We start from the raw sequence: 7,509 nt of genomic DNA, 5'->3' as shown, positions 1-7,509 counted from the left end.
TTTAAATCATGTAACTTTCAGCTAACTCTGATTCCAATTCCATTTATTAAATTTCGGTTGGCTACTATTGAATGCACTATCTATTGTATTACTTTTTTTTTTTTTAAGCTTTCAATTCTTTTCCCTAATGTCATCCATTGGTAACTTCTCTTTATTTTTGTCTTTTTTAATCTTCTGTAATACAATTCTAAGTCTTTCTATGGCACTTATTTCCGTTCCATGAGCTTCATTGACTTACTACTGAAATGAATCTGGGCAAACTTTTGTTTCTCTTGTCTATTTTCATTTTCTTGGTTTTGAAAAGTAACTGTCCCAGTGATAAAAATGTGTTTCTATCTTTGAGATCACTGCTGTTCTAGATGTCTTAGTGTTTTTTTAATTTTATTTTTCACATAATCTAATTTTAAACTAAATAGACCAAGTTTGAGTTCAACTTTATTAGAATAAGTTAGTGGAGCAGAGACAGGGAATTGATCATTTTAAATGGGTATTTGCAGTTACTTTAAAAAAAAAAAAAGCTTATTGGTGATAGAATGAAGTTGTAAAACCCTAAAGAGATCCAATTTAGAATCAAGGAAACAAGATGCCCTGAGTGTAAAGAGCTATCCCAAGTAACATTTTAAATGGGGAGGGGAGAAGGGCAGTTACTTCAATGAATTGAGCATTAAGGTTTTGAGTGGTGAATGAATGGAAATTATTGGGAATTAGTAGATAAAGCTAAGTAATGAAATTCAAGCTTACATCAAGTGAAGGTCAGCTTATTATCTTTCTCTAGTCCTTAAATGTTTTTAACACTGTGGCATCTCTTTTTTATTCACAGATGCATGCTGCTCAGCGTAGGGATGGACCTCTTGTACTCATAGGCAGTGGGCTTTCTTCAGAACAACAGAAAATGCTCAGTGAGCTTGCAGCAATTCTTAAGGCTAAAAAATGTGCTGAGTTTGACAGTACAGGTGAGGATTCTTTATTCATTTTTGGTAGAAAAAATTTTAAATAGGTTAATCTTTTGTAGAACTCCATTGGGTTATCACTATATACTTTTCATCTTGTAATAAATTTAAAATCTTCCTATAGTTATAAACTACTTATAGGCTTAATTTGGTGAGGAAATGTAAAGTTTAAAGCTTTGCTCTTAGTTTAGTACAGAACAATATATCAGAAAAACAAACTTTTGAGTTTGCTAATAACAAATAAATTGTAGTGCATGTAATGCTTTAAATCCTCAGTTTTGATTTGAAAATAAAGGAAAAAATATGGTATATGCTAGAGTGACTTTAAGATATTTGCTGTATGAAATGATTTTTCATGTTGGTGGCCCAACTACAGAATGATGATCAAAGAAGGCTTCTAAATTTAAAAATGGTTTTTGAAGAAAATTCAGATAGAAGCATATAAAGTGTAGACTAGTTATAAAATGCAGACTGTTTAAATACTTACTTTGGTTTCTGAATCTGTTTCTCTTACTGCTTTTTTTATGTTCTAGTGACTCATGTCATTATTTCTGGTGATACAGTTCAAAGTACCCTGAAATGTATGCTTGGGATTCTCAATGGATGCTGGATCCTGAACTTTGAATGTAAGTGTTAGAGTTGAGAGAATTACAAAGTGAATCAAGTAGACTAATTTCATTTTTCATAGTTCACTGTTGCCAATAATTGTTTAAGGAACTTACCTCTGGTTAGTACTGCATTTTACAAAAGCTTGTGATATTTATGGTATCATTTTGATGTTCTTGGTAAATGTCCACAGATATGTTCTGGTTTCAAAGTGTTTTTTTCTACAATACCAACTATTTTAATAATGCATAAATGGATTGTATAGTAGACTCTTTAAAAAATTTATCTTTATTGATTTCAGAGCGGAAGTGAGAGGGAATCAATGATGAGAAAGAATCATTGATCAACTGCCTCCTGCACGCCCCCCTACTGGGGATCGAGCCCACAATCCGGGCATGTGCCCTTGACTGGAATCGAACTTGGGACCCTTCAGTCCGCAGGCCTATGCTCTATCCACTGATCCAAACCGGCTAGGGCTGTATAGTAGACTTTTTAAGCCCAAGCAATCCATATTACTATTTTTTAAAAATATATTTTATTGATTTTTTATAGAGAGGAAGGGAGAGGGATAGAAAGTCAGAAATATCGATGAGAGAGAAGCATCGATCAGCTGCCTCCTGCACACCCTCTACTGGGGATGTGCCCGCAACCAACGTACATGCCCTTGACCAGAATTGAACCTGGGACCCTTCAGTCCCCAGGCCGACGCTCTATCCAGTGAGCCAAATCGGCTAGGGCTCCATATTACTATTAAGTGATCAATTTAACTTAATAAATGCATGTTTTAAATATGCCGTTATGAAATAAAAGTACTCTATGATTTTTGAAAACTTATATGTAAACACTCTTTTGCCTTTCTCAGCTAATCTGGTATATTTTAGGAAGCTGCTGGGGAATTTAGACTACCTTGTGTGACATCCGATTTGGGGCAATTATATCAACTATTATCTAGAACTTGCTGCAAATGTATCCCCATTACCCACTTCTTGTTGGTAGTCAGATAACACCATCATCAGAGCTGCCTTTCACCTTCCCTACTCTTGACTTGTTTGCTTTTCTTAACCTTGGATTCACTTAGGACTTGCAGACAAAAGAAAACTCACACAAGGTTATTTTCTACTCCTGAATAGCAAAAGTATCTATTTTGGTTACAGTGGCTGAAATAGGACAATAGATTGACCTTTTTTGTAGAAAAGAATAGTGGTGGTAAAGGGGTTAAGGAGGAATCTTGTGATGATATAGTTAAGTATTTTGATCCTAGTGGTAGTTACCTTTCAAAGGCCACACAGGTAATTAAATTATAGATCTATAGACACACACATACCACACACACATAAGTGCATGTGTAACTGATGAGATCTGACTAAGCTGTGGATTGCATCAATGTCAACTTCTGACTTTGGATATTGTGCTATAGTTGTGTAAGATGTTAACATTGGTCCCTGGAGGAAACTGCATGGGACTTCCTATAAATCTAATTATTTCACATTAAACATTTAAAGAAACAAAGAATAATATTTTTTTTAATGAAACTTTCTTTTTAAGAAGTAAATGATGGATCAGAATTAGTTTTTAAAAACTTTGTTTTATGGCTCTGTGTTTTGAAGTTTTTATGGTAGAAATGCTTGATTTATTAAGATCTTTATTATATTATTAATTTAATCTATAGTTTGAAGTTGATTTGGTTTATAAAACTATTTCCTTTTAGCATTTTGTATTCATGTCCTTTTTATTTATTGATTTTTAGAGAGAGAAAGAGAGAGATGGATTTGTTGTGCCACTTACTTCATTTATTGGTTGATTCTTGTATGTGCCCTGACCAGGGATTGAAGCAGCAATCTTGGCCTATTAGGACGAATCTCTAACCAACTGAGTTACCTGGTCAGGGTGGTGTTAATGTCCTTTTTAATGCAGCTACCACTTGTCTTGTGATGCTGGTCTCCATTGATATGTTTCTGTCCAGCTAAGTGGATGTGACTGGCAATGGCACCCCTCTGTCCTCATCATTCTGTTATTAATCTCTCCCAATCATGACCAGTTTAAAAAATATGGTAAAAAATTGGACTAACCATTTACATAGGAAAATAAAGTTTTCCTTTTTTGTCTCATTCCTATTTTTTTTAAAACTTATTTTCCCTTTCAAATTCATGGCAAGTCTTACTGGGCCTCAATGTTTAAAAAATTGATTTAAAATGGTTCCATGATTCTAGATGCTTTTGTACTGAATCTGTGTCAGAAATATTGCCAGTGGTTACAGGAAGGAATAGATTTTCATAATAATAAGGTGTCAGTAATAAGGAAGCCATGTGAAATTTTGAATGTTACGGCATTTACCACTTAACTTGAGTATATGGTTCTTGTGAATATGCTGAACTTGCATTTGGTTACATATACAGGCTACATGATTCATGTCCATAAAATCTGCCTTTTATAAGAAATGGAAGTTTTTGTCAATTGAATGGCTTGTCAGTGTGATTTTTATAGAATCACTGATGTACTCTAGCTGACTTAATAGGGTGCTATTTGGTGATTCTCACAGTAGTGAATAACATATACTAATATCAGTGATTCTTTCAGTGTAAAGGATGGATGGAATCTCTTATTGAAGTGCATAACCCTATATTTTCTAATACAGAGTCCAAAGAGAAATAGCTTTAGGGCTTGAGACAATTACTTTAAATAGTCACTGGATTTATAAAAAATAGGCAAGAACGCTCAAAATACCTTTTTTTTCTAATATATATTTCTTGCAGTTTCTATATTCTTAGTCTTAGGCATCCAGTTTGATTTAAAAAAAAGTTCAGAGCTATTCAAAACTATCTGAAAACCATGTATATTAAACAAAGAAAATATGGAGCAGAGCTTTCAAAGTTAATTGTAAAGTTTTGTGACTCATTAAAACTAGATATTGCACTTGAGGTTATTCATTAGTTTGCTGGAGACAAAAATCTTTACTGGCTTAACTATGTAGAAACTTTAATATAATATAATCTATTTTAATGGGATTTTCCATAAACTACGGAGATTCAAGGGGAAACTAAATGTTCTCTGTAGATAATTGACTTATTTAACAAACTAAACAAATTAACAAAAAGAAAAACTGTTCAATTTATTGGAAGTTTTCTGTTTAAACATGTTTTGTCTTTGTTGGTTAATAACCCTTATTTTTCTATGTTGTATATGGAGAGTGTGTTAGAATGCTTCACTTAATGGATTTAGCATGAGGATTCGGAAAATCGCCATAATATTACTATTGCACCATTCTGTCTCATCATATGTATTTTACAGATATTTTGTAGAAATGGGAGCTATAGACGGGAAAAGTTCCTTCTTCAAGATTAAATTTTTGGCTGAGATTCTATTTTATTCCTAGTTTTAGTACTAACCTCCTCATAGGCAACTTATAACCAGCTCTGTGTAAGGGTGAGTTTTGGCAGGGAGGTGACTAGAGTGAAACAGTGGAAAATATATAAATGTCATTTCATTTATCCCTTAGAGCAGCGGTTCTCAACCTAAGACCATCCTGCATATCAGATATTTACATTATGATTCATTACAGTAGCAACATTACAGTTATGAAGTAGCAACGAAAATAATTTTATGGTTGGGTTACAACATGAGGAACTGTATTTAAAGGGCCAGAAGGTTGAGAACCACTGCCTTAGAGTATAAATAAGGTAGAACTTCATCCTAAAGATGTAAATGAGCCGTCAGTGAGAAAATATCTGTTGACCTGCCCTTTTAGTACACTGCTTTCAAAATTTCCTCTAGTCTAACCTTTAAAAAAAATGTTTTTTAATTCTGCCTCTTCATTTTTCATCATTGTGAAGGGGAGAGCAGATGGCTGTCATCTTTTCTTTAATAATCTCTCCCTCTTCCCCACTCTCATCTAAGTTTAAATATAATTGCTGCTGTAGGAGTTTTGAAAGTCCTCAGCACCTAAGGGAATTGCTGTGGGAATGTGCCAAACAGTTGACATTGGACTTGAGTCTGTGAGGTGTGGAAGGGCTAAATAGGGTGGTTTTTCCTTTTTGTTTTAAGTTGAGGAAGATGGAACCTAAAAGACATTATGTATTTTATTACAAACCTCGTAATCAGGTTAACATGCTTTTACTTTTCTATTGAAATTTTATCTTCAAATGAATATTGAGAATGCTGTTGAATTTTAAAAATAAATGTAGTTATTTTTTTATTCAAACTTTGTTAATTATCAAAAAATGAATATACCAAAGCATTTATATCAACTAAGATTGATTAGGCAACTTCATGCTTACAGAAATTCTTTACCAAAAATTCTCTAAGAATAAAAATAAATAAACATCCTTTGGTCTAATAATTTTCCTTCTGAGAATTTACCCTTTTCAAGTAATGAAGATAAAAAAACAAAAAGCAAAACTATTTGTGTTATTATTTCTAACTAGAGGCCCGGTGCACGAAATTCATGCACGGTGGGGAGTGGGGGGCGGGGGGAGGATGTCCCTCAGCCCGGCCTGCACTCTCGCAATCCAGGATTGCTGGCTCCTAATGGATCGCCTGCCTGCCTGCATGATCACCCCTAACCACTCTCCTGCCTGCCTGATTGCTCCTAACTACTCGCCTGCCTGCCTGCCTGATAGCCCCTAACCACCTCTGCCTGCCTGCCTGATCGCCCCTAACCACTCTCCTGCCTGCCTGATTGCTCCTAACTACTCCACTCTCCTGCCTGCCTGATTGCTCCTAACCACCTCTGCCTGCCTGCCTGATCACCCCTAACCACTGCCTGCCTGCCTGATCACCCCTAACCACTCGCCTGCCTGCCTGATCACCCCTAACCACTCTCCTGCCTGCCTGATCACCCCTAACCACTCTCCTGCCTGCCTGATTGCTCCTAACTACTCGCCTGCCTGCCTGCCTGATAGCCCCTAACCACCTCTGCCTGCCTGCCTGATCGCCCCTAACCACCTCTGCCTCTGCCCCCGCTGCAAGGCTTCATCCAGAATGACTTCCGGAAGGTCATTCGGCTGTCCAGTCTAATTAGCATATTATGCTTTTATTATTATAGATAGCAAGAAGTAGGGGGAATAGCTTAAATATGAGATAAGAAAATTCTGGAAGACAGCAATATTCTCTGAAAAGAATTATATTTTTATATGTTATTAACACTGGAGTATGAAAAACAGGATTGTTTCAGTTTTAAAATGTGTAGGACAATTAATATCTCTATTTTCAACAATATATAAATGTGTGAATGCATACAACAAAGAAATAAAAGAAAACAGTAGTAGACTAGTAGGTAGGTACCTGTTTGTTTATAACCATTTTAAAAACTGTGTGTCTGTTAAGCAGAATTCAGGTTCTCTGGAAAGAAATTCTACTCAAGTTGCAATATAGTATCTTCTGTACAGTTTTTCCAAAGAGTAATTGGATAGGTAAGGTCTTAGTCTCAGTCAGGGAGATTATAACCTGTGTATGTACACTTCTCCACTCCGACCCACCAGATCTTTTATACCTGTTAGGCAGACCTAGCAAATACATTTTCATATGGTGACTGTTTTAATCAAAACAGATATTCTTTTTTTTTTAATGTTATTTTATTGTTTAAAGTATTACAAATAGTAGTACATATGTCTCCTTTTTTCCCATTGACCTTCCCCCGGCCTCCTGTCCCCCCTCCCTCCCCCCCCGCCGCCCCAAGGTCTTGCATCCATTGGGTATGCCTATATGAGTGCGTACAAGTCCTTCGGGTGATCTCGTACTTCCCCCCCAACCCACCCCTGGAACAGAAAGGGAGCTCTTGGGTAAATATTTACACGTTAAAGGGGTGGCTATCAACGAGATCCGGCTACCGGATGGAGAGATATTTGGTTAAGAAAAATTTGGGTGTTTTGAGGGCCGATGGGGCGATTTTTTGCCGGGATAGGGAGGGGAGACTCTTTGAAATAAGAATGTTAAAGAGGGAAAGGGGAATGTTCAC

At 36.0% G+C, this 7,509-nt stretch overlaps 1 protein-coding gene across 3 annotated transcripts in view; it reads left to right on the top strand.

Moving 5' to 3' along the window:
* The window catches only part of BARD1 (BRCA1 associated RING domain 1), a 52,926-nt gene that overhangs the window by 35,774 nt on the left and 9,643 nt on the right, over window positions 1-7,509 (top strand). For all 3 annotated transcript variants that reach the window (XM_023760986.1, XM_023760998.1, XM_023760992.1), the window contains 2 exons: window positions 821-953; window positions 1,484-1,576. In XM_023760986.1, coding sequence (XP_023616754.1) covers window positions 821-953; window positions 1,484-1,576 — 226 coding nt within the window. The remainder of the gene's footprint in view (window positions 1-820; window positions 954-1,483; window positions 1,577-7,509) is intronic.

This window comes from Myotis lucifugus, unplaced genomic scaffold, assembly GCF_000147115.1.
Source record: "Myotis lucifugus unplaced genomic scaffold, Myoluc2.0 scaffold_3, whole genome shotgun sequence".
In the NCBI taxonomy this organism is placed as follows: domain Eukaryota; kingdom Metazoa; phylum Chordata; class Mammalia; order Chiroptera; family Vespertilionidae; genus Myotis; species Myotis lucifugus.
The sequence above is the reverse complement of the archived record's forward strand: the minus strand, read 5'-3'. Positions and strand labels throughout refer to the sequence as shown.